This window comes from Aulostomus chinensis, chromosome 23 (assembly GCF_037954235.1).
Source record: "Aulostomus chinensis isolate RoL2024-O1b breed Wild chromosome 23, RoL_Achi_v1.0, whole genome shotgun sequence".
NCBI lineage: Eukaryota > Metazoa > Chordata > Actinopteri > Syngnathiformes > Aulostomidae > Aulostomus > Aulostomus chinensis.
The window spans coordinates 17929199-17956295 of NC_141342.1; the positions used below are offsets into that span (position 1 = coordinate 17929199).

The window sequence follows — 27097 nt, forward strand, 5'->3', positions numbered from 1 at the left end:
ACCGCAAACAGGAAAAGCTTCAGAAATGTTTGCGGAAATGTAGCTTGTGCGGGTTTCTAAATCCTACAGCTTTCAACGTTAAAGCTCTTACATTGACTGACGCTCTTAAGAAATGAAGGTAAACTGGTAACTTGAGTACCTGTAGCGTGCTGGGCTGCAGCGTTCACAAGTATACTGCTGACGACTCTCTCTCTCTCTATCGCTATCTCTCTCTCTCGAAACCCTGTTGCCTCAATACGTGACTCTGTGCGTCCACTAGCAGACCTGTTGCTACATTTGATGCTATCATGTTGTTGTTATTGTCAAGTAGTGCCTTCCGTATGTTTGGTACCGTCAAAAAGCAAATCACCTTTTCAGAGTTCTGTCTCCCAATAAGCGTGTTTTCCGTCTTTTGCACGTCAAACAACATCTGAAAATCGTCTTATCTGATAAATAATTGTCCAATGGTTCAGTAATAATAGTAAGTTTTGCTAATGCTAGTTAATGGTATCAGTGTTGCTAGCAGGCTATACCATTAGCGTGATCAATAAGTTCAGTAAAACTTATGTCTCATCATTTCAAACAATTTCTAACTGACCTTTGACACTACGCGGTAGGAACCACTTGAAAAGGAGGGGGGATGTGAGGCCGGTCTGGTTTGGGGCTTTACATCATTTAATCAGATGAGCCGTTGCAACATCAAATTTTGCCGAGGCTGGCGAATAAACTTCTCCCAAATTTTTTTGTTTCCCGCGTTTCTGGTGGCACCAGCTTTGAAGCTCACCAACTGGGCCGGGCCATCTATCATTTATCAGAACCGCAAGCTGGATGAACAGAGCCTGCTTACTGGGTAAATACCTGCTTGCTGCGTGTAAAATATTTGAAATGCTGTTTGAAGGACATCGGTGCAGTGAGCCCAAATAAGTTCCCATCTCATCTGTCAACACACACTCCGAATGGATATGCTAATGTATGCTAACACAGACTCACGCATACAACGTTGGCCCACCCCTCCATGATAGAAAGAGGGCTGCAGGACTGTGTGTTTGTGGTTCAGTGGCACTTTATTGCTTTTCTTGTTTTTGACAGATCCGTACCATAATTGCGTTTGCTGTAATACATTGAGGAATTGTTAACGTTGTGGTTTGTCATTTTAAATTTAGTTGAATATCTTGTGCGTGTTTATAAGCGGCAGGAATAGTCACGACATCTTAATTGGATTTATGAGGTGACACAGTGGCGCTCACAAGATTCTACAAGTAGTCGTGTCATTATTGAACTCTTTACATGGTTAAGTTTCAATATCGTGATGGTAAAATCGTTCATAGCAGAGAAAATGTTAAGAGTTGCTGCTAAAGTCTTGTACCAATTAATATTTTACCTGAGCAGAATGATTTATGTCCTGGAACATGTTTCTTGAATTTATTTCTGTTCATGTTGTAATGAAATGCACACATAAAAGGTGGCAAGTTGTCACAGTGGAAAAAAAACAAAACAACTGTCCTCCAGCATGACATCATGATGTTCTGTGTCGCCGTGAGAGCAAACGCCCACTTTGCTGAAGTGTCTCAAAATCGCCTTTGCATATGCTTTCACCTTTCACCCCCCCCCCCAAAAGATTTTCCCTTCTTTAATATTAAAATGACACTGTGCTCCTCCTCACAGGCCGAGGGATCCTCCTTCCTGCAGATGGGAGCCTCTCTGGAGCAGCAGATCGTCTGCATGTTCAAGGTGCAGAAATGTTCGTCTGTGTTAATCAGCAATCGGGCCTCATTTAAACTGTATGTGGTGTATGTGTCACCAAACTGGTGATTGACACCATGCGGGCTGATTAAGATGGTACCCTGATGATTAGTGGGGGAATTTTAGATTGAAGGCATGGTCTGAGCTGATTTCTGCAAATGAATACAGACTGAACAAATTTCATTGAGATTAAAAGGGTCCGACAACAAATGTTGTTTTGGGAGTCAATGCGATAATCCGAATTATGTTATTAAATCTTATCTCTCAATTTTCTCTCATTATCCAGTGTGTACATTTATTTCTGCAGCAGAAGAAAATAATCTATGAAACTGAGCAATTGAATTGTGTGATGAATTCTATAAAAAAGAGAAAATCTAGCCAAAAGGTTTACAGCTTTCTTCTGCTTTTATACCATAATGTCCTGATGTGATCAGCTTAAACGTTAATTATTGTCTATTTTTTCCGAACCTGTATTTTACCACAAAGGACTTTAGACTGGGCTAAAACATACATTTACAATCCCTCTTTATCGCTGTAAATAAACTGTTAAAACACAACGCAAATTTTAAAATATTAGTTATTAATACATTTTAGAGAAACACCTTTCTTGGCCACATTTAGTGCGTAGATATCACTCTTACGTCTCTCCCATGAAAATATTTCCAGCATCTAGTTAGCTTAGCCTAGCATGACGTTGAGAAAAAGGGAAAAGCTTCTGGGAAGTAACCCAAAATATCACAAATGAATGCACTCTGGTTTTTATAGTGGATACAAATACAAGAAAAAGTTAAAACAGCAACTCATCATGTTCCATGGGTCCTCACTGGTTTAAGGCAGCTAGCGCTAGCCATGACATAGCTTGCTATACCATCCTGTACATTCTTCATGCTAAATTGAGCTAGCTAGCCATTGATTCCAGCTCTTTATTTGCTTTACCGATGGGCGAATGTTTTTAATCGCTACCTTTTCCTGGTAAGAAAGTGAATAAGTGTAAATGAATTATTGTTGTTCACTTCCTTCACATAGTCGCACCGATGCAAGGGAATTGATTACCTTCTATTATTTACAGTATTTCATCACTTCTTTTTCCATACGTCCATGTTGCAGCTCATGGAGGAGTACGACTGGGGCGAGTTTGCGGTGATTACCAGCTTGCTGCCGGGATACGATACCTTTGTGGATATAGTTCAGTCCTACACAGACACCTCTTACTTCCTGTGGGATCTTCAGGATGTCCTGTCTCTGGAAATGTCTGTTGGGGCTAGTGATGTAAAAACTAGGCGCATGCTGCAGCAGGTAAGATAAGATGTGACACTTTTGGAATGGGCTGCTTTAAAGGATGATGGTTCGATCAATGAAATTGCCGGCTTAGAGAACTCTCGGTTTAGGCAGTAATATGTGCACAGTTCAAACCATATGGTACACGGAGCATATCAGATTTGACAAGGCGAGCTTCAGATTCCTCCTCTCAGATGTGCATCAGTATTCATGTAAAAGCCTGAGGCAAACATCCTGGAACCTTTTTACATACATGACTGCACTTGATGGGCAACTTCTAGTCACGCTCAAAGCAAAAGAAAAATAATCCAAACCTACACACAAAACTACGGCAAAGTGATACATTCACTGAAACTTGTTTTAGCACCTATCCCTCCTGAAGTTATTTTTAAATCCATACCTAATTTTTCCGTTTGAAACTACGTTTTTGTGGTGCAACGAAATTAAGGAGACCACTAGTTTGAAAATAGTTAGTTGAGATTTCCTACCAAGATAAAATGCGGCGTTAAAACTTGAACGATGCAGCTTGGACTGTGTGCTGTCTCGTTCTTTCCTCTATGAGCGAGGACTGACGGATTCTTTTGTGTCTGCAGGTGGACTCACAGGTCCTGCTGGCATACTGTTCCTACGAAGAGGCTCAGTTCTTATTTAGTCAGGCAGCTGAGGTGGGTCTGGTGGGACCAGGCTACATCTGGATCCTCCCCAGCCTAGCTGTGGGCAACCCCGACATCCCTCCACCTGTCAGCTTCCCTGTTGGTGTGATCGGTGTGATTACCGACCAATGGAGGAAGAGCTTGAGGCAGAGAGTGAGGGAGGGTGTTGCCATTGTTGCCAAAGGGGCCGAGAGTTTCAAGAAGCAGCACGGTTTCATTCCCGAAGGACATGGAGACTGCAGCAAACCAGCAAAACACTCTGACAACAATACTCTGTTCAGGTGGTGTATACTTTTACTTGCCCGAATACATTTTGAATGATTTGTTAATTCCAATTGCATTAACCACCAAACAGTGGTGGGAACTATGTACATTACAGCAAGGACCATTTCCATCAAAAAGAAACCTTTATTGCCATTGCAGTTAGTTCATTTGGTGGCACGGTTCTGTTCGCCCTGTCCTTCCATGTGAATACATGGAAATCCAAAGGGTGGGAGAGCAGCAGGAGCAGCAGCAGCAAACAAGCCCATTGATACAGATCAGGGTGCACAACAGTGGCAACAAAGTCATGTTGATTAATCTGGATACAACATGCAGAGCAAGAGTTGTGGCGGAGGTGAGTTGCAGGATGATATGCAGATGAAGCAAGAAGAGTCGGCAGAAAGAGTTTAAATAAGGCGCCTTGGATGATGTTTGATAGTAGAGGGCATGAAAGGGAATCAGCTGCAGGAGAGAACTGGGTCACCAGCTGAAGTGGGCCGGCTTGGAACAGTTGATCGTCAGCCGATATGGCCGGGTTACCATCAGAGCTTGACTTCCCGGTCTGTCTGAACAAATGCTCCGCGCCATTTAATCATCAACTGTGCATTTGTGCAACTTTGCTTTTTTTAATTTTTTTAATACATTAATTAATACATCATTATACTTCTATGCCAGACGTTGCATCACATATCTCTGGTGATTTACTCCATATGTACACTGCAGAACTTCTGAAATGGGTTCATTAAATTATTGTTTGAGGCACAGAATAATTCGCACGGATTATAGAAAAGTCCAAAGACTGATACAGATATGGGTGACAGAACTTAATTTTCCTTTGCTCCTGAGGCCCGATCGCTATGCACCAAACAAATAGTCTGTCTAGTACTGAGTAGAGGAGGAGTAGTTAAATTTTGGTCTCTTCATCAAGCTTCCATACTTAAGTTCCACTTTTCATTGATACATCAGTGTCATGACCTTTCATGACATATAATGACTACATAACTAATTTTGCACTTGAATACTTCAGTGCAATATGCAGATGAAACTGTACTTTTTCTTAAAGGTGCTCTTTGTACCATTGAAATCAAGCTTGCACCTCATGTTCCTGCGGGTCGGATGTCAACCCCCAATCATAAGAACAACTACCACTTCATGAGTGGTTCAGGGGCCTGTTTTGGTGAAGAACTAACCCAGCCAGAAGGTGAAGCTCTCAGTTAACCAGTTGATTTAGATCCTAACCATCACCTATGATCACAAGCTTTGGCTGCCGACCAAAAGAATTGAAAAAGATTACAGATAAAAAGAGTGAATTGTCCATCGAGTGTTTGGGTTCGGAGCATTCACGCTAATGCCGGGGAGAACCTTTCACGTGGTGCGATTACAGGTGCATACAAAGTCAGTGCAAAGACACGAATAGACACAAATTTACATTGATAGACACAAATACACATCTGCGAAAAATCTCTGAACCCTGACACTCAGCGGAGACAGATGGACGGGAGCTCAGCAGCTGAGACCGTCTCCATCTGTCAACCCCTGGCACCCGTCCCAGGTAACAGGTGAGCCTCAAGTAGCACTGGAGGCGGCAGCCATTCGGACGCAGTTCATGGGGAAGGCAGCATAATGAGCTGAGCAGCATGTGTCTCCGGATGATGTTTACGACAACAAATACAGCAACAACGGTTATTTCAGTCAAGGTTATTAGATAGCCGTGAATTTTATTTATATATATTTTTTTCAAATTGGCATATATGTGCGAGTAACGTGAGGTGAATTCACGTCGCCTGACTCACTGTCGCCACCTGCACAAAGAGGTTCTGGGTTGGCACAGCTAAGATTTAGATTTAGAATGCGGTATCTTCTCGTCGTTATCTTGTTAGAATCGCCTCCGCCACCTTTGGCGCATACACAGAACAGCTGAGAGGAAACATGCCTTCACCGTTTCCATGTTACTTCACCTGCACATGGCAGGTATTGTTTAGTGGCTCTTCTGTGTGGTGTGAAATGCAAATGAACCTGGATTCATTATTCTCTGTCCAATCTGTCATGGATATAACAAATAGTCAAATCACTCAGTAGGAACACCTTGCCCGCCACCAATCAGCTGACTCTCATCGTTCCCTAATGAGCTACTTCCAGTCTCCCACATTAGATTAAACCCTCGGGGGGGAGCTTTAGGTTTAATTAGGAGGTGATCATTGCGTGTGTGTGGGGGGGATAAATGAATTTGCAAATTCTCATGGGATGTAGAAAGTTTCTTGAAATAGTTTCTGTGATACTATCGCCTTTCCCTCTTTGATTTATCGTCTCATTGCCTCCTGAATACAGGCACATGCTGAATGTGACATGGGAAAGGAAAGACCTCTCGTTCAACAGCCAAGGCTTCCTCTCCAACCCCTCCATGGTTATCATCGCTCTGGACCGGGAGAGAATCTGGGACAGGGTAACGTTAACCGTACTCATAACGATATTCGAAGAACCTCCAATTCAGCCCGGTGGACAGAGCTGAAAGGAAAAAACAAACCAGTTGAAAAAAAATCCAGGAAACACGTCAGCGTTCGAGAAAAGGGACGAGAACCCTAAGTTTGAGGGAACATTGTTCAAAAAACGTGTCCCATACCTCCTTTTTTTTTTTTTTTTTTTTTTTGGAGCATGAACCAGTTTTGTTATGATCTATTTTAGCACAGATAGAGCAGAAAATTGTGGCTGGTAATTCGTCTGCTTTTTTTTTTGTTTTTTTTTTTGCTTTTTTTCTTCCTGAAAAGAAATGAGTGTAATTTCTGCAGACAGCTGGCTAGCTCGTGTTAGCAGCCTGAATCTCCCCTTTCATCTACAGAATTTATACCCCCACAACAGAAGAGGAGCTGACAATTTCACTTTCATAGGGGTCATGTTATGACTCCAGGCATAAACTATTGCAGGTGCACTTATTGTGAATCTATTCAAAACACAGTCTGCCGTTCTTAAGAGGACATTAGCTGCTGCTGATTAAAAGATGCCTGACGTTAAAAACCCACACTGTTCTTGTTTCAGTCTGTTTATGGCATTTTTGTTGTTGTTTTAAACATTTATAGTCATTAAATGTAGGGGAAAGTTCACGAATGTTACAGGTCACTGAGATTCAGTCAGTAACTCGGCTGATTTTACAACTGCTTCCTTAACCAATTCTTATAATCCGACATGAAACTACGACTGGATTGTTTTCATGTAGCGAGAGGGAAGGGAAGGATGTAGAGGGAAGTGGATTCATCAGTACTCTTGATTTGAATTCTTGATCACTAATATGCGATATTGCATGTGTGCTGTAGGCATAATTTTATGTGCTTGCTGTTTTTGTGTTATTCCTTCCATTTCCCTCCCACACACACACACACACACACACACACACACACACACACACACACACGCACACACTCACTTTTCAAAGTCAAAGGGTATATTGAAAAAGTGCAACTAAGCATGGGCCTGAGCGTAATCCTGCAGCTACAGTTGAACTCATTTATTTCTACCCTGGAAAGACCAACGTCTTCTATCAATGTCACCTCCAGGCTGGTGTGTATGTGTGCGAGTGTGTATGAACATAGACATGTAATTGTACTGAAGTGGGGTCTTACGTATGTGAATGTCTCCCTTGTGCAGCCACTGGTCTCACAAACACTTAGCTGGACATGCTGTATTGTTCAGGTTCAGCGGTAATCATGTTGTTCACTAATAACAACCAGGTACTCCAGTACTTAAAGTAATACTTCACCCAAAAAAATTGTATTTGCTGTTTCAGTCACCCACATCAAACGTCTTCAATACTAAAAGACTTTTTTACCGTCAATGATTTCCTGGCGACTCCATAATACAGAGAACGCCAGCTACTTAGAGTTTCTAGCTTGAAGCTTGTGGAGACCAGCTGCTGACAACGGCAACACTGTCCAAAATATCGGTGAAAAACTCTCAAATGCATCATCAGGTAAAATCCAAGTCTCCATTATCCAGCCGTATGCTCAGTAAACGAGAAGCACTTTGACTAGAGCTAAAAACAAACTAAATAAAAATGTTTGGCGCGACCATGACTGGCTTGTGCGAACGACTTCGACAGAATGTGTGTTGAACGCCTCAAAGGTTACCTATGAATACGTTATTCAGTTCCATTTGATGTCAATCGATTCAATAGAAGTTTTTTAATCCACAAAGTTTATTTGTGTTTGGCACAATTACAAAAAAAACCAAATATATATATATATATACACACACACACACACACACACACACAATTATGCAGGCTTTGTCAGGGATAAGCAGCTGATATAAAGAGTCATGAAAAAATCTGCAGAGCAATGAAGTTTGTTAACATGTAAGGCCCCTTATGTTGGAGCAAATCAGCGAATTTAGTGTGAAAAGTCATAATGTCAGTATTTTTATATACCACCTTAAAATAACACATTTCCTTTGATTTCTAACATGAAGTATCAGTGAAATCCCTGGATTACCATCACATATTCCTGCCCAGAATTTCGAATCTGGGACATATCCCTCAGTTGTAAGCCTGAGAGGACGCCAGGTAGACGACAGTTCCCGTTCCTCCTGTTCAAAGATAAGACTCGGGAGTAGACGGGAGGAGACCGATTGAAAGGATTGATCGTCACAACTGTCGACTCTGTCACTCACAGATGTTGCAGCGGAGCAAATCAATCTTGGAATCATGCTGTTGCTTAACACAGATTTTCAAAATCATATGCGCGACTGAGTCAAGTATGAGGAGAGCAAATGAAGGGTTGGTGTTGGAAAAAAAACAACAAAAAAAAGAGTTTCGCGTGCAGTAATTCAGCGCTGGCGGGGCTCAGTAGGGCTCGTTCGGTTGTGTTGATGTGATGAACAATCCAGGCCGGCTCGGAGATGCTTTCACTGTGTTTGGTGCCGACATCCATGGGATGTCTCCTTGCGTGATGTGACATCGTGCAGAAGATTTCAATCTGCGGTGGTTCCAGGTGACATTGAAAACTCAATCTTTCCCTACTTTTCAGTGGTTACCTTGTTTGTTTGTTTGTTTTTCCACGCCAGCTTGCTCTGCTAATGAAAAGAAAATGTTTTGGCACTATCAAAACATGTTGTACAAGAGCTACAAATGCTTTAAGCAAAAGACAGAAATGCGTAGATAATAAATAGCACTAATCACTTGAGCAGTTCCCATTTATGAACGCTGACATTTCCATTTGTTTATTCAGTTGAAAAAAGACAAATAATAATTGAATAATCAGTCAACAAAATGAACACAGGCTGAAGGCAACACACGTCGGCATGCATTATTAATGCGATGCAGTTGGTTTGCTTTTTGGTTTATGTTCTGGAATTTATTTTTTTTTTTAATCCATCTTTCCTGCCAGACTGACTCACTCAAAGACTCGGCGCACACTAATTGACTTCTTCCTCCTGGTCGGCTAATTTACTTTAAACCAATCACTCATTCCACCAAGCAGTGACAGGAGGGGGTGACATGAAGAGAAGGTCATGGGAGAGATCCACACTCTTGATGGAGTCTTGTCTCCCTCCCCAGGTGGGTACGTACGCCCGGGGGATCCTCCAGGTTCGCTACCCTGTCTGGCCTCGTTACGGAAACTTCCTGGAGCACGTGACCGATGACCGTCACCTGACTGTAGCCACCCTGGAGGAGCATCCCTTCGTCATCGTGGAGAACGTTGATCCGGGCACCGGTACATGTGTCCGCAACACGGTGCCGTGCAGGCGCCAGTCCAATCACACAGAGAGGTACACACACACACACACACACACACACACACACACACACACACACACACACACACACACACACACACATGTACATGTGTTCCAACACCAGCCCAGTATCATCATCCCTTTAACTGATGACCATGTTTGTGGGCTGTAATAATTCAAATACTGACCTTATTTTAAATAAGCTGGCAATTTGAATGAATTGTTTGCCGGAGGTGTTTCCAGTGAAGCGTTAGCAGGGACTCAGCCCTGGCTAACACGAGCCACACGTTTGGGTTCGGGTTCGTTAGGCTTTCACCTACCATTTAAACAAACTTTTAAGGATGTTCAATTGTATTAAAAGGAAGTGTTAAGGATGTTAGATCAAGTAATTTTCTAAGGAGATTCATCTTTTTTTTTCCCAAAACAAAACAGTTTAACTGCAAAATTCTGAGAATGTTGTGAGGAAGTTGTTGATCAAGACAGTGGTTTTTGGTGGGGGGGGGGGGGGGGTTGCCTTCACCAATATTTTTTTAAGAATGTTTTTAGAGACTGAAATCCAAACTTTAAAACAGACCTTGGCAAAAAAGAAAAATTAACACAACATTGCATGTGATGTTTTGTATCTTATATTTTCAGAACAAAAACCACCTTATGTGGGGCAGATCAGCTTTAACTCTTTTTTTCTTTTTTTGTTCAATGGCTGATCTGATGACCTCATACCAGTTTGGCAGGGGAATGTATCAATTTTTGGTTCATGTAGCATCAGGTTTTCATAATATTTGGAAGAGGGATCAATATGACCAGTCATGTCCTCTTATTTTGGGGCTTTTTTTTCCCCAGAGGTTTTGTTTTGGCTGGATTTAAATGAACTTAGACGTGGACATCCTCTCTCTCTCTCTCTCTGTCTCTCTCTCTCTCTCTCTCTGTCTCTCTGTCTGTGTTTCCATGCCCCAGTTTTGTTGTGAATAGACGTCGTGTACCTCCACACTTCATTAAACACAGAGTAATTGTGTGCACTGGTGTCACACACAGATCTTGCTGCGACAGAAAACAGCCATTAAACAGCAATTATGTTCAACTACCTACTTCTGGTGCTTGACAGGAATACACAATGTCTTCGTCACGTTCACGCAGACACCATGATTAGACCCACAATTCTACCATCCATTTCTGGTGTGAAACTACACACGAAGGCTTGATGGAAGGAGCAAACATATTTTAGAACTCATTAGATACAATTATGAAGTCTAAGTCCATAAGTCAACAGAATACTGTAAAAGCACAGAAGATCCTTAATTATTGGGGATGTTTCTTATTTTTATGCACCACGAGCTGATGATTTGTATGAACACATACACACACACACACACACACACACACACACACACACACCTCTTAATGGATAAGGGGTGTGTGTGTGTGTGTCGGGGGGTGGGGGTCCATCACAGGGCCAACACATAGAGACAGACGACCATTCACACTCACAGTCACGCCTACGGTCAATTTAGAGTCTGGATTAACCTGGTCCCCTCTTGATGTCTTTGGACTGTGGGAGGAAGCCGGAGTACCAGAGAGAACCCACACAGGAACAGGGAGAACATGGAGACTCCACACAGAAAGACCCCGTGCTCCAGCCGGGGCTGGAACCCAGAACCTTCTTGCTGTGAGGCGACAGTGCTGACCACTGCACCACCGTGCCGCCCCCTATGTTTGATCAACACTGATAACTTTCCAACAAAAGAATGAGAAATATTCGCTGTTGCAGCTCACAGGGATTAACCTGCTAGCATAAATTAGGTCACCACATGTGTTACACTTCCTTTAAGAAATAAAGTCAGTTAGAATTCTTTGTACTAGTTGTGTTATTGCGGTTCACTAACACTGGAATAATGATACAGACGTTTCTGACTCACGGCCCAGATGAACAAATAGTAGCAACTGGAAAGTTTCAACGGGTTCATCATTATCAAATGCTTCTTTATGGCGGTTTTACACGGCTGTGACCAAGATTTGTGTCCATCTTGTGGAGATTGTTTTTATGTGACGAGGCAAGATTTGGTTCATCAAAGCTTTTAGCCTGCATTAGCATGTCTTGCATGTTTGTTCCTTGATGATGCAGACATTAAAGCCAAAGAAGAATCTGATTAATTTCTCAAATCAGTTCATTTTTCTGTCCGTACTGCTGTTTGCAAACAATGATTGGATTTGTTGTGTCCACACTGTCTAGAGTCAATCTGGATTCAATCTGGAAGTGCCAAAACTCTTGATTTTGCCTGGCAGTTGGCATCACCATAACAACGTCAGTGGCAAACTGTCTTTTTTTTTTTTTCAAATGTATTTGTCATTTTTGTTAAATAGAATAAAAGAAAAATAATGTATTTTTCTTTTTTGTGGAGAGAACACAAATTCCCAGCCCTGTTGACCCATCAGGAGTCATTATTTTACCAGCCGTTAATTTCACGTTGAGAGGCCGTCGTCTATGAATTCATTCGAATGACAAAAGTTATGCTGAAATAAAAAAGTAGGTCAGGATAGTAACTCGGGTGTGGGACCGTCAGCTTCACATGCAGCAGTAAGAGAGAGCAGCGGTGCGGGGGGGGGGGGGGTGGTTCATTCAAGTGAAGCTGCACGAATTCAAGTAGTTGAGAGTATGTGTCTCAAAACTAAAGTCACAGTGCAAATTGATACAAATAACGAACAAAAATAAGCACCAGTAAAGCCCGTTAAAATGATTCTTGACAAAAATCCACACCGTGTTCTTCGTGAGCAGTTAAATATGTACCAAACTGTTTTGTCCTGGAAGCTGACAGTCAGCCCGCCACACCTACACGTCTTGTTGGTATGCACATATTTACTCTATATTTGTATCTGCGTGTATGAAGTTTTTCCTGGCTGTCGGCAAAGACTCCTTCACTCCAAAATATGTCCACTTCAGCGCCTCGCCGCACTCTGGAGGTTCATTATATCCAACTCGGTACTCACTGGAGGATTTTCTTTCTGCGTGTTAGTCATGTTACTACACGTATCCACGCTTCAATGTTGTGTACCTGCTGCAGGGAGCTTACAAGAAACATACCAACTGATAACCCCCAGACATAAGTCAGCGTTCTTACAAATTTGTATTGCAGTTACACATTGCCAGTAGGTTTACTGTATGTGTATCCATCTTTATTTATTTATTCAGACACAAGTCAGCGCTTTACAAGGACATAGAAAAACATTAATGTCACAGCATAAAGAGGACAGAATATTACATTTAAAAAGAAACAAAAAGCAGGCAAACAGGTATTGAATTCAGTCGAAGGCTGCAGCCCTGATTTAAATGAGCTGAGTAGACCTCAGGTACCCTGGAAGGTTGTTCCACAGCAGCTTCACTTTCCTGTGTGACAGCGTTGCATTGTCAAACACACACAAGGTACAATACAAACCACAGCAATTACGTGTGCTTGACTTCTCTCTGCAGCTACAGAAGCAGTCGATTGTGTTGGTGAAAATGATACCGATAAATTACTGATTTATAGTTCAGTAAAAAGAGTCCAAAGTCTATCCTGTGACACGCAGGAGGCCAGTGGCATGATTTAACGAGCAGTGTAATGTGCTCCATTTTCTCGGGGTTTGTGGAGGACTCTGGCAGCACTTGGGATGAGCTGCAGAGGAGGATGACATATGACTGCTGCCTCGCATTGTCAAAGGAAATACACAGCAAATCAGAAAACTAATAAATCCAGCGGAGCGTGCACATGCCATCCGCTTTCTGGTTCCTGACAGGTGCAAAACAGAAAGGTGTCACATTTTGAGCCCGTAGTACAACTCCTGCTAACAATGAAAAGCACAAAAGAACCACCTGATAAAGCCTAGATTTATGACGGAAAAAGAGTTTAGGGAATTGTACTTTTGGGGAATCTTGATATTTTGGAGCATTGCTTAGCAAAGACGAGTGGCGAACGGCTCCTTATCCTCGCGCTCCTTATCTTCGCGCTGTTTAAGCTCAGTGGGCTATTAATTTTACTTGTTTCTTGTTGATAAAACCACAAATTGTACTCATAGGTTTAGTATTTTCCCAGGTTCAAACTTTACCCTGATTTCAGCTCATCTCCTCTGGACTGTAGCTTCATGTACAGTGCGAACATCAAAACCCCTTTTAACTCTGCTAGACTGCAAACAGATCCAAGTCCCTCAACGCTGAACTGTTTCTTTAAAGTTGTACACACTCTGTGGTAACTCTCACCACAACTGTAGATGTCATTTTTGTGCAACTCTTACTTGCGGTGATGGTAACCTACTCACCGTTAGACCTCATTTAGCCAGCTAGACGGCTAACATTGAGTTAGCTTCACAAAAACCAGCTACCAGATGAAAGAAAATTCATTTAAGTAAATTCCAAAGTGTTGTTTGACATCACAATCATCTGCACTATTAATGCTAAAAATGAAATCAACAATGAAGACTGTTGTTTGCACACAACGTGACAGTTTGTGATGGAACATTCTTGCTGAGAGATGTTAAATCCAGTGACTCTGAACTAACTTTCCCAGTGAGATATTCAAAGGCGTTGCGTGTGTCATCCTACCTCAGGGTTTTGCTCCACTTTCTCATGAACGCTCTTTTCATCACCTGAAGTGGATGTTTATTTTATTCTCCGCACCAGTATCTCTTTTGCATATATAGATTGTAGCACCTCCTGGCTAGGACATGTAGCCGCCATAAGCTTGGTGTGACGGCACATTGACTGCCAGTAAAGAAGATATATCTGTCCAACATGTGGACATCTGTCACACCGTGGGACAACGTTATCTCATCCCGTCTCTCACTGTTCATCTCTTGCCAGAGTGTCCCATTTGGACAGTGACCAACGAACGGGGGGGGACTGCTGCTAAATAAACCAGTCAATCTTGCTGTGTGGTCTGAGAGACTCGTCTGCACAACAGATGTTTTGCATAATTAAAACTCTTTTCTTGCTCAATAACAAAACTCTTTCTTTGGACAGATGATGGCTTCTTTTGCCCGCAAGCTGAGCTTATACCTTTCTGCTCTGATTAAAAGCAGGAATGTACGCTGTGTCATGCGGCGGAGAACAACTTGCAGCGCCCAGATGCTAAATGTAAACAAAGATGCTGATAACCACAATCTCAAATGTGCGTATTTGCCACTTTCTTATATTTTAAGTATTTGAACTGGAACGCAACGCACCTTGAAACTCAGTGCTGCTGAATTCAGTGTCAGATTTGAAAAATGATTTCAGCACATTTGTCCAATATAAGTGTGATACGCTGAAATACTGGGCTGTTTGCCCGAAGACTTATTGTGGCGTGTTGATGCAAGTCTGTCTTTTTATGATTCAGTCCATCAGATCCAGTAAAGAGAAGTTTTAATGTAATATCATACAATGATATACAGTACAAGGCAATAGTGTTCTCTCAACTTTGTGCCACTCGTGTCGTCCAGGGCCATAAAGAACTATCTTATTTATTTATTTAGCTTTATTACCTGACTTGCAAAGAGCTCCGACATCAATCTCATCCAACACCTTTGGGATGACCTGGAATGCCTATCGTAAACTGCCCGCTATCAGTGGCTAATGCTCTTGTGGGGAATCAAAACGCTTGTTGAAAATCTTCCCAGAAGAGTGACAGCTGTCATGGCGGCAGATTAAAAGAAATGTTTTTTGATCGAGAGGCACGACGGTCAAATGTAGGTGTTTTATCACTACACTTTTGGACGTGGAGCATATCAGCGCGTTGTTATGGATCGGTCCGATGATGCCTTCCTAATTATCCCAGTCGTTCCTGCATAATCTTACAAATGCAACACGTGTGATCAGTGCATCTCGTCCTCCTATCTGATCTCGCGACTGTGTTATAGATAACTTGCTTCAACGCATGTAAACGTCCCACTATTTTTAAGCTCAAAAATCCCAAACTGTTAACGTGCATTGAACAGCGGTTGCTGAAATGAATGATCGGGCTACGCTGTAGACAATTCTCACAACTATAAATCAAGTTTAACATCACTAGCGCCTTGCCTGACATGGTGGCAGACAGGTGACAGAGGCAAGCACGCGAGGGTTTGGTCCTCCTGGCTCACGCACCCATACCGTGGTCGGGAGTCCAGCGTGGAACTGAAACGACCTACACAATGCTGGCAAACCCCTCTGGTGAGAACCTCCTGCTACATTCTTGACATATTTATCATCATATCGATTTAAAAAGAGTTGGTTACCGGTTCTGGTTACTACAGGTTTACGCACCGATGGCTCAGGTATGTAGGAATGATTGTACTTTTATCCACTTAAAGCAATGCACTAACAGTAAACGAGTCCAGCCTGAAGTTTGATATCTTTGGTTAAAAAAAAAAAAAAAAAATCAGTTTAAAAGACATCACTTCAAACTTAAATATGTCTTTTAAAGACTAAATAATTAATCCCAGCAACCGACAGATGAACAGGAAACAGAGGCTTGTTGACTGCAAAGCTTTAGGTCACGAATATTGCATTGCTTTCTACTTCATTCCTCTATAATTGTATCCCGACATAATATCCTCCTTCTCCATCTGTCCTCCTCTGCTCTTGCCCTCTTTTCTCTCTAAACTGAAGCTGTTGCCCCGGCGCTCCTCATCTGGTTGTGTCTTCCGTCTTCTGTTCTGCTGAGAACCCTCCTCTTCCTCTCTCTCTCTTGTCCAACTCCCTCATGGTGCCTCCCTCCACACTGCACTAGATTCTGGGCATTTTGAGAGGAGCAACACCACAACTGCTGCTCATTCCCACAGGATATTTTACTGTACATGAGCCTACTGGTGTGTGTGTGTGTGTGTGTGTGTGTGTGTGTGTGTGTGTGTGTGTGATGTAGAGCCCAATTTTAGCCTGTTTGTGTATGCGTTCGGGTATTAAAAGGAGTGTATATAATGACGACAGGTGGCCAGCTCCTGCAGCAATTAATTAACGCTGCGTATATCAGTGCTATTGACTCCATTGAAAGAAGCCTTTGAAAAACACTTCGTCTAACGTGAACGCTGTTGAAAATAATCAACTTTAATTTCCCGCTTGACTTTTTTTTCCTGTTATATCTATCGCTCATGTGCTCTGTTTTTTTTCCCCACCAGCATGCACTCGACTCCTCCCTGGCACCTCTGATGATGCTTTGTTACACCCTTTTCCAACCGCACACACTCATGGAGGTGCAGGTCTTTAAAACCAGGGTTAACTGACCAAAAAAAAAAAAAGAAAACCAATTCTGGAGATGGATGAGATGCCTTTATGTCTTTTTTTTTCCCCGGTGCATCTTGTTCAACTTCACAAACTCACTGGAAAACAGGGTGAAGACACAGTGTAGTCGGAAGCAGCGAGGTGTGGAAGTAGTTTATGTGTTATGCTGGGGCCCGTTTTGCAAACTCGGCTCTGACAGGTTGAATTTGTGCCGAGTGGAAAAGGGGCTTTATTTGTCTCCCTGGGTTGATAACACGTCGGACAGGTCTTTATTTTGTAGACATCCTCAATCTGACTGAGACGGGCACGGAAAAAAGAAAAGTACCGCTCAGATTTGTGTTATCTGGAAGACTTTTGAGCGCGAGGGAAGTTAAGCAGTAGTATCGATATCATCAGGATGTAGCAAAGTTTCCTTTTAACCCCCAAACACCCCTGAAGGTCTGTCCAAAATGTCCCAACTTTAAAACGTTTCCAATGAGGTCTACAGCACCGTGACTCAGCCCTCAAGGATTGTGGTTCTCCACTTGAGCGAGGATAGATGAACTAGATTTGTCAGCACACGTTTATCTGTAGTGTCCACTTTCTTCTTCAACTACCTCCCACTGCTGCTTTTACTGACTTCCATTATTTTTCATCCCGGCACATTTTCACCGTTTCTGTCGTATTCTTATACACCCCATTAAGTAGCAAGGCCACAGAGAGGAAGTGTGCATCCCTCACTTACCACACCTTAATGGCCTTTGAGTAGAGGACATCACAATCACTCAAGCGTCCGCTGATACCCCGCAAACACTGTCAGCGTGCGTGTGTGTGTGTGTGTGTGTGTGTGTGTGTGTGCGCGCGTGCGATTTTTTTGTCATCTCTCTAGAAGACACCTTGTTAAGAGACATTGATTTCAGCTAATGAACCAGCGATCTGCTGCCCTTCACTTCTGTGCAGTAGACAATGGTCACTGTCAGCGTGAGATCCCGCCAGTCTTCAGAACTCACCCTCTGAAGTGAAACAACAGTTTTAGTCACCGAGGCTAAAGATAGCGGCCCCTGCCAGAGACTGTTTTTCAGTCTCAGATCTTCATTGACTGAACGCTGCTTTTCCTCTCTTCCTCTCCGCAGTATTATCGGCCACTCAGAGTCGTACACCAAACTGTGCTGCAAGGGCTTCTGCATAGACATCCTGAAGAAACTGTCCCGTTCCATCAAGTTCTCCTACGATCTTTACTTGGTCACCAACGGAAAACATGGCAAGCTGGTCCGTGGGATTTGGAACGGCATGATCGGGGAGGTGAGACTGAGGCCGGAGTTATTTAAAGCATAAATCTCTGACTGTAAGATGCGCTACTCACCAAAGCGGCTCATCCCGCCAGCTGCTACATTCAATTATTAGAACAAGGTATCTCTAAAGTGCTTGTCGAGCTCAGGCCCACAGTCTGTCCTAATTATGTTTGAGGTACGTTATTTAAATGTTAGCAGGGAAACAATAGCAGACCAAACTACTGAAACATCGTTGTTATTATTATGTTTAGGATTGAGAGCACGACCGATACAGGATGTTTGGGGCAAATGCCGATAATATAGGGCCAGGAAATTCTCTTTCAATACCATATTATGTAAATTCGACTTCAATATATTTCATTTATTTATTCCCTAAAATGTGGTTATCAAGCACTTCTTGAACAGTTAACAGCACTAATAACAGGAGTCTGATAGATCATGGGGGCTGAAGCTGGTGCTGAAATCACGGAGAATAAAAGATTCGAAACCAAATGCGTAAGTCGATGTTCGTTTTGCAATGATCTCGATGTGGCGTTTAATGGTGGCAGAATATTTTTACGGTTTGAAAATAAACCTCATCGTCCAGATGATAAACTTCGCTGTGAATTCAATCATTCGTAAATTAAACTTATCATCATTTTCGGGATGATGTTTTATAATTAATACATAAATTTAAAAAAAAAATCTGTTTTTTGTTTTGTTTTTCTATGCAGAAGGATTAAAAAAGTTCATACCTTTAAAAGGCATGTGAGTTCTAAATCCCACTCTTGTTTTTACATGTTTAAAGTAAACATTTCAATCAATCAATCAAAAAATATTGCGCAATGCGTATGCTGTTGTATGACAGTCCGATAGCGGCTGTAATGTCGCCAAGGCTCATGTAGAAATATTGATTTCTGCTGTTTTAAGGGTAAAAATGACTTTGAAAAAGGATAAAAGTCCTGTTGTATGAACTCCACATACAAACTTAAATATTCACTGAACAACAGCTGCTAGCAGATCCATCAGCCTCACTGTGGTTTCACCAAGAGACACAAGCGTTTAAATGTTTAAATTTGCTTTAAGACACAAAGACCGTCAACAACATTCAAACCTGGAGTTTGGGGAGCTTCATGCTCTCATTCACGTCACCGAAGACTTTTTTTTTCTTTTTTTAAACGGTGTACGTGCTGAATGAGTCACGAAGCAGACGCTTCAAAAAAGCCAAATTTCTGAAAATGAAAATAAACCTTTTTCTCAACAGCCGTATGTCATTGGCTTATCTCTTTTCTCAGTTGTAAAATAGAAAGTAATTATTGTAGGTGCCACTCAAATGTACGTACGTCCACGTGAAAATGAGGTGCGGCACAGAAGTCACCGTGTTGCATGGCAGTGCTGCTTTGATGGGTTCTATCTAGGTCAGTGGTGTGAGGCCGTGCATATGCGTACGGAGCTGATGCACACTTTCTCCATCACAGGCCAAGCCACATCAAACACAGCTGCGTCTGAAAGTGAGGCGCCCTGAACAGGTGTTCCTCGGGAGAGGCTTCTCTGTGTGAGAGCGACGCTGCCTTTCAGAAACTCAATTGCACGTATGACTGGGATTGTAGGCTTCTTCCTCCCTCCGGATGCTCAGATGATGAGACGACGGTGGTTCATTTATCTCTGCCCACTGTGACATTACTGGAGTTGTACTCCATTGTAGAGCAAAGTGTTGAGGTGTCCGAACTCACAGAGGATTTCTCGTGAAATCCAGCATTCAGTGGGGCTCTGGGACACAGGTTTTGCTGCGATAAATGATGCTCATTCAGGTCTATTTCAGAGCACTTGAAGTCCAGTAATCCACAATAACCAGGTACAATCTTGGCTTCAGGCTTGTCACACTGCTGACACTGTCCACTTCCTCTCTCAGGTGGTGTATAGACGAGCTGACATGGCCATCGGCTCTCTCACCATCAACGAGGAGCGTTCAGAAATCATCGACTTCTCCGTGCCGTTTGTTGAGACGGGCATCAGCGTCATGGTAGCCCGCAGCAATGGGACGGTTTCCCCATCTGCCTTTCTTGGTGAGCAAATCAACTGTCTTGAATTCTTTTAATATCATGTACGTGCATGTCTACATTTCGACTGCCGTCTTTTTCAGCACTTCCTCCCAGGATGGCCTACTTAAACTGTCTCTGCAGACACTTCAGGAAACTTCCCATTAAGCTTTTATCCCACTGATAACTGTAGCCTACAACTAAATCCCCTAATGTACTGCACACACACCTAAATCCCTTTTTTTCAAAACCCCAAACAACAAAATGAAGCATAAAATCACCAACAGTCTCTTCTCATTCTATCGCTTAGCTTTGCGTTTCGCTATCACGCTACCACACACGTGACCCCCATCCCAGGCGGAGGCTTACGAGCCAGACCTACAAAAATCATGCTTTAAACTTTTGTTCTCCTCCAGAACCCTACAGTCCAGCAGTCTGGGTCATGATGTTTGTGATGTGCTTGACTGTGGTGGCGGTGACAGTGTTTGTGTTCGAATACTTCAGTCCAGTTGGCTACAACCGCAGTCTGGTGAGCGCCAAAGGTGAGTGTTGTACCTCTTTGTTTCACAGATGGAAGTTCTTAATGAGAGTAAAGAGTCAGTGAAGCCATTAATCTCATACTGGGATCCACACAGTCAGGTTCGGGGCACACGCCAAAAAAAAACAACCTGTAGTTTCCTCTTGAAATTAAATCAGTGTTTTACACTTTCCTTACCAGTCTTTTTGTGAAATCCCACTCCTACAGTTCCTCTCACTCCACATGGATAAATTAGGCACCAGGTACTGGCAAATCAGACAGAGAGTGGGGCTGCTCGTGGGTCTTCTGGGGATACACACCCAGCATGTCCAGTTCCTCCTGGTTGTTTGGCACCCAAAATGTTGCCTCACTTTGGCCAGACCGTGCAACTGTCAGTGGAGCAGTTAAAAGAGTCTTGACTGCCGAAACCATCTGCTCCAGAGCTTCCAGTGCCATGTCTGACAAGCCAGCACTAGTGCTAGCAGAGCGAGCTAGCTATACTTCCCCTTTTGTAGCAGGCGCTAACTCTGCAAACTGTATCATCTAATGAGAGTTAGCCATTTGTGGAGGTAGAGGGGGCACACAGCAGGGGACTGACTGTTTCAGAGAAGTACAGCACCACAGAAGAGGGAAACAGGAGGAAGAGCCTCCAGCGTTTTCTGCTTTTTAGATTTTTTTATGATCAGAATGAGTCTGGTTTTAATGTTTCATGTTTTAAAAAAAATCATTGTTAAATATAAAAATGCTGCTTTCAAATGTACAAAAGTATACAACAGCCAGAACCTGCAAGAAAGCAAAAGAAAGATAAAGAAATTAACTGAATGTGAACCCTCAAAAATGTTTTACACCAAGCCTGTGTGCTAAATCCACCCCGACCTGCATGTCCTGCTACATTAAGAGTTCCTCAACAGGGCTCCGAGGCCAGGGCTAATCAATCCCACAATGCAGCTCTGACAGAGCGTGCCTTGTCTCCAGGTCTGAAAGGTCATTTTCCTGTTTCAATTAGCATTCCTCGCTGCGCTAATCGAAGTGTGATTGATGGTGGTGGCAACCGTTGTTGTTGTACATGAGCAACGGTGGCAGAGAGCGATGGAATCGGACCGTGGCCTTCTACAAACTTCCAAACAACAGAACAATTTCACAGCCTCAGCTCAAGTACTCAACGGTGGCGGATGAATACTTGTGCCCTGAACTGAGAATGTGCTGAAACAAATAAGCGACTCACTATGGAAAAAAATTAGTAAACTTAAATTGCTAGTTGTTGAACGACAACTTTTCACAAGATACGTCTCCAAATTTTAAACTTTTTACATGTAATCTAAGATCGTTGAATCCCTGCAGTTATTATGGAGAGATATTTGATGATGTGTCATTAATGCGCTTCAGAACAGATTTCAACAATTAAGCCAGAAAGCACAAAAATTGTGGCCTGGGTTCAGGTTCATTTGGAAAGGAGTGCTATGCTACGGTATGCTGCCCTCTGATAGGCTATGTGATGGGAGTGTAGCTTCTTCCGTTTTCAGCTACTCCAGGCTTCATTATCATATTTTGCTACGTTCGGCATGATTCATGTGACACAACTGATTTCGCTGTTAATGTTATGGACTGTTACGAATGTAGAAATTGCGGTTGGAAAGTACAGCGTTGGCAAAGTCCATCCACCAAGACCACTGCCCACTTCCTCTTCTTGTTATTTCTATGGCCACCAGGGGGCATTTGTTCTTTGGCGCAATCAAAAGTTCATTTCCAGTTACTTTTTCCTACAAAAAACAAAACGCAGTCGTAGCACACAGAATTGCTCTTTAACAGCCTGGTATTGAATAGCGTGTCCAAGGATGATGTGATTATTGCTAAGAGTGTGTTCAGTGTGAAAATGTCCCAATTTTGTCTCCTCCGTCTGTTTCTTCAGCTCCCGGTGGTCCTACATTCACTATCGGGAAGTCGGTGTGGTTGCTGTGGGGCATCGTCTTCAACAACTCGGTCCCCATTGAAAACCCGAAAGGAACAACCAGTAAGATCATGGTCCTGGTCTGGGCCTTCTTTGCTGTCATCTTCTTGGCCTCTTACACTGCCAACCTGGCTGCCTTTATGATCCAGGAGCAATATATCGACACGGTTTCAGGGCTCTCTGACAAGAAGGTAAGAGACTGAATGAAGAGTTTTTCTTGCAATGATAAGACATTACGAGCTGGTCCAGTTATTGAAAGTCTGACATGCAGGGGGGGAGGGCTGGTTTATTGTGGAGCGGAGAGATACGGTGCCTATGTTCTTCATGCATCCGAGTCCAGCTGTTACCGCGCCGTCTCCTGCCATCATCGGCTCTGTTCATCCGACTAATAAACAGTGATATGTCTTTTCAGAAGGCCTTTAAGATGAAGTCAAGTAAAAGCACTTTTTTGTGAATGTCCTTTTTCCATCAGCGGGGAGCACAGAGGCATGAATGACTAATCAATTACTGCCTTCCATCAATACCAATGGTGTCTGAGTCTCGACTTGTCCTGTCAGTATTTTTGGTTCGTCCGTCAATATTCCTCCTGTGCCGTCTCTATTTCTTGTCTTGCTCACACTGTGAAAACAAGATCTTGAAAATGTCAAAATATATATATATATATATAAAATATATAATAAAAGGAAACAAAAAAGAAACAGTCAAGCCTCGAAGGGAAGCAACAGCGCACAATTTCTCTCCCACTTCTTAAATGTGTGAGTGGCGAGACACACACAAACACCTGGAAACAGGGCCTCAGAGGAGCTTTACAAGAAAGCGTTTCATTCTTCAGACAGCGAAAAACAACTCCCAGGCAGGGATCAGCGGAGCCACCTCGGTGATCTGTGGCTGTATTAACTGACTATATTAACTTTATGCAGATGCGTCGTGTCCCACAGCAGAAAGGGCTGATATAAATGACTCTGGAGAACACAACCTTAGCCGCCCCCTCGTTGTGATATCCTACGATCGAGGATGAGGCAGGTTTAGGCTGTGCGACGCTTCACATTTGGCAGATTGAACAGGATAATACCAGGGGTTATTTTCATATCATCAATAAATCAAATGGAAGACCATCTGTGGCACGCCCACCTTCTTGAACCTGACATCCATTCATTTAAAGTAATTACACAGATACGATGTAACATATATGATCAAAACAAAAGGTCGTCACCAACAACAAACCCGCGCCACTGCAGCGATAGACACATTTACACACTTAAGTCTCTCCTGTGTTTATCATCTTTAAATTATGTGATCAAAGTTGATAACTGGCATTGCTCGAGACCTGCGGGGGGGGGGGGCAGTGACCTTGACCTTTGACCACCAAAATCTCAGTGACATCGGAGCCACATTTGGAGAAAATTCCCTCAAAACGTTCCAGAAATGTTGCCTTAATGAGAACAGGACAGCCGGGCAACCGGAAAACGTGAAGCCTCCTTCCTCCTCCTGACAAACTATCAAACTCGTGTTCATCACAGTGAAGGAATCTCAACGCACAACAGTTTCTCCCAGTTATCACGCTTTGTTGTTTCGAGGTAAAGAACAAATTATCCAGAAAATGAACCAAAACAACAACAACAAAAAAGATGACATTCCATTTCGCTGATTCGCTGTCATTTCATACGCTGATAAGAGTGTCGTAGGACGTATCAGGCTTTGTGGGATCCATTTAGGGTTGTTTTTTTTTTGGGTCTTTACACAGGATTGTTTTCAACCTATGAAGAGAGATATTGAATATTAACACTCTTATCCTTTAATCTTCCCTCTATGCTTTTGTTCGGGCTGCTGCTGATAAAAATAGATGTCTGGCAACTGAACTGAATCCTCTGCAGTTGTGCTGCTGTCATTCACTCTTCAGTTACGACTACAAACACACACGCACACACACGCACACACACACACACACACACACTCACTCACACACACACACACACGCACGCACACACACACACACTCACTCACACACACACACACTTGCAGTCATCTGAAAAAAAGGTCAACTCTGAGATGAACAGCACTACCACCTGCTTTCCAGTTCCTTGCTGCTGGATCTGCGGGCTTCGATCGGGTGCAGATTGAACTGGATTGGGCTAATCTGTGGGAAGGGCAACATTTCAAACAGATGTGTGGTGACCGTTAATCAGATTTAATCCGGTTGAGGTGGGTGGAGTGGTGACCAGTCCATTCGTCCAGCATCAAGATTAAACGCTGATTAGATCAGTTTTGGGAAGAAAAAAAAAATGGAGTGACTCTTAAATGGATTTCATTTAAACTGAGAAGTCCCTCGTCCCTTTATTCCCTCCTCTCTTCGGGCTTTTTGAGGCTCTTCACTTCTTATTTTTCCTTTCCTCCCTTTCTTCTTATTTCAACCCTCTCTGGTTTATCCATCCTTCTAATACATTCCCTCTCTTTTCACCCACCTTCATCCTTGTGTTCTCTCTCCTCACCATCCCAACTCATCTTTATTTTACCATTCTTAAATCCCCCTTTTCTTCTCACTCATATCCTAATTTTCTTCCCTCATCTCTTTCATCCTCTCTCATCTCCCCCTGTTCTTCTCTCCCTCCCTTCAGTCTCTCTCCTCTCCCTCCTTTTTCTCCTCACTGCCTCTTTCTTTCTAATTCACTTCTTCTCTTTCTTCCCCTTCTCTCTCTCTCTCTCCCATCCTTTCCTATTTCTGCTCTGACTTCCTCTCCTCCTCCTCCTCCTCCTCCTCACTCTCCCAACCCCCACTTCTCTTCCCTTCCCTCTCTTGCTTTATATCCCTACAGTTCCAGAAACCACAGGAGCATTACCCTCCTTTCCGCTTCGGGACGGTCCCAAATGGAAGCACAGAGAGAAACATCCGCAGCAACTACCCCGACATGCACACACACATGATGAAATACAACCAGAAGGGGGTGGATGAAGCGCTAGAAAGCCTCAAAACCGGGTATCGTTTTTCCTACATTTCAAACGTATTTCACAAATGTATGAGTTGTTTTTTTGTTTATCCGTCTTATTGCCACTTAAAAATGATCACAGCTTTGAATGATGCAGCAGAGATTTGTTGTGTTGTAGCACCTATTTGTGAATTAGGGCATGAGGAGTATTTTTAGATGAGAAAGAAAATCACATCTAGTCTCACTGAATTTGTACTTAAAAGTGCTCTTGAGTGGCAGCCTCACAAAGTACCAGCTCATCCCCTAACACCAAATACCACACCTGTGATTTGCACCTTGAGCCTCCTGAAGTGCGCACTTGCTGTTACCTTACCCTCTGTCACTCAAGGATTCTAAAAGGATTCCTTTTTTGTCGCAATGGAGACTTCAGTGGGCGGCGCGGTGGTACAGTGGTCAGCGCTGTCGCCTCCCCAGCAGGAAGGTTCTGGGTTGGAGCCCCGGCTTGGGCACGGGGTCTTTCTGTGTGAGTCTCCATGTTCTCCCTGTACCTGCGTGGGTTCTCTCTGGTACTCCAGCTTCCTCCCACAGTGCAAAGACATCCAGAGGGGAGGAGGTTAATCCAGACTCTAAACTGACCGTAGGCATGGCTGTGAGAGCCAATGGTTGTCTGTTTTGGTCCTGTGATGGACTGGTGACCATCCACCTGAACGCTGCTGGATAGGTGGATCGGCTCCAACCCCCCCCCCCCACACACACACACACACACAACCCTTAACAGGATAAGCAGTAGAAAGTGGATGGATGGATGGAGACTTCAGTGTTCATCATTTTGGTTTAATCTCAGTAAACTATTTTCATCTGCTAAATACATTCGGGCGTATCAAAATCTTGCTGGAATGCTATCAGCTACTTGAAGGGATAGTTCACCCACAAAAGAAAATTCAGTCATGATCATCCCACCGTCATGCCAATGGAAGGAGTTGAAAGTTTTGCGGTCCCCTCAAACATTGCTGGAGTTTCCTAGGAAAAGGTGTTGCAGAATTCTCACAGACAATTGAAGTGAATGGGGACCGACTTTCAAACCTTCAAAAACGACATAATACAAAATCACAAAATGCTTCCATACTGCTGAACCCAAATAATCAGAGTCTAAATTAACCAAGTTGTTTCGAAAAACGTCCCTGACTCCATGTCTTTAGTGTCAGTGTAGCATGTAGCTATCTTGGACTGAATTTTGGAGAAAACTATCCCTTTAAAGTTGCCACGGCAGGGAAATACTTCTGCATTCAAAGAGAAACTCCAGTACAGGTTTGTTCCTCAGAGCACAACAAGCTGGTCAGAGTTGGGTTTTGTTGCTGTACCAGTGGGCCTCTGCCTGCATTTTATAGGACGTCTGAACCTTCAAGACAAACACTTGTGGTGGTGGATCACAAATCTTAAACGAGATTCAGGCTGTCATTCAATCATCACACTTTCACCAATTTAACAATTTGTAGATCACCCACATTTATGAGTCGGGAACGAGACGTCCTCATCAAGATATATTTTTCTGTACAAGGGAATTATAAAAGTTGTGATAA

General features: G+C 43.0%; 1 protein-coding gene across 2 annotated transcripts in view; it reads left to right on the forward strand.

Annotated features, from left to right (window-relative positions):
- Window positions 1-27097, forward strand: part of LOC147239886 (glutamate receptor ionotropic, NMDA 2C-like) — a 60061-nt gene that overhangs the window by 23695 nt on the left and 9269 nt on the right. For both annotated transcript variants that reach the window (XM_086194726.1, XM_086194727.1), the window contains exons 4-13: window positions 1645-1710; window positions 2830-3018; window positions 3594-3934; window positions 6243-6357; window positions 9460-9671; window positions 17952-18120; window positions 20002-20155; window positions 20545-20670; window positions 22555-22784; window positions 25407-25567. In XM_086194726.1, the coding sequence (XP_086050852.1) occupies window positions 1645-1710; window positions 2830-3018; window positions 3594-3934; window positions 6243-6357; window positions 9460-9671; window positions 17952-18120; window positions 20002-20155; window positions 20545-20670; window positions 22555-22784; window positions 25407-25567 (1763 nt within the window). The remainder of the gene's footprint in view (window positions 1-1644; window positions 1711-2829; window positions 3019-3593; window positions 3935-6242; window positions 6358-9459; window positions 9672-17951; window positions 18121-20001; window positions 20156-20544; window positions 20671-22554; window positions 22785-25406; window positions 25568-27097) is intronic.